Genomic DNA, 592 nt, shown 5'->3' with positions numbered 1-592 from the left:
CTATCCTAATGTCAAGTACTCTTTCAGTGATGGTGGGTTCAATTGGAAGAACTGACTTGATTGATTTCCCCCGTTGTAGCACGTTTGATAATTCGTAAACAGCATCGCCAAATTGATCGCCTTGCCGACACTTTGTAGCATGATTTTTTGCTGCATTTTATACGTCACAAACGCCCATTGCATCTTCATTCGACAGAACCCCCATTCTACTGATTGACGCACACGACTCATCGACTAATTGAACTCTTTCTCACGGCTTGAAATGTCCCCTTTGAATCCACTGCATATCCACCGTAGCACGCCATAGGCGGGATCACCGTAAATCAAGTACGGTTCAAACGATTCGGCACAGCAATCCAAATAATCCATCAACTTGCTTTCCCACAATAGAGTAGTGTCATTGCGTGAACCCTCGATAGGGCCCCAGAAATGTATACATAGTCCATCATGCGTTGTGACGGCTTGAACGTTCAAACAATGTCGCCGCTTGTGGCCGTTGTAAATCAGTCTTTGCAGGTCACCAGGCGCATCATTTGCATGACTTGGACGGTCGCGTTTTTGTGTGATTCGACAAGTTTCAATTTTTGACCCG

At 45.4% G+C, this 592-nt stretch overlaps 1 protein-coding gene across 1 annotated transcript; it reads right to left on the bottom strand.

Moving 5' to 3' along the window:
• H310_02439 (hypothetical protein) lies at window positions 1-369 on the bottom strand (the record flags this gene model as incomplete). Its single annotated transcript, XM_008865946.1, has 2 exons — window positions 1-206; window positions 255-369. The coding sequence occupies 2 exons, from the start codon at window positions 367-369 to the stop codon at window positions 1-3; spliced, it is 321 nt and encodes a 106-aa protein (XP_008864168.1).
• Between the last annotated feature and the right edge of the window lie 223 nt (window positions 370-592).

Source organism: Aphanomyces invadans (genome assembly GCF_000520115.1).
Source record: "Aphanomyces invadans strain NJM9701 unplaced genomic scaffold supercont1.3, whole genome shotgun sequence".
Taxonomy (NCBI): Eukaryota; Oomycota; class Saprolegniomycetes; order Saprolegniales; family Verrucalvaceae; genus Aphanomyces; species Aphanomyces invadans.
Note: the sequence above shows the minus strand (reverse complement) of the source record. Positions and strands in the feature narration are given on the sequence as shown.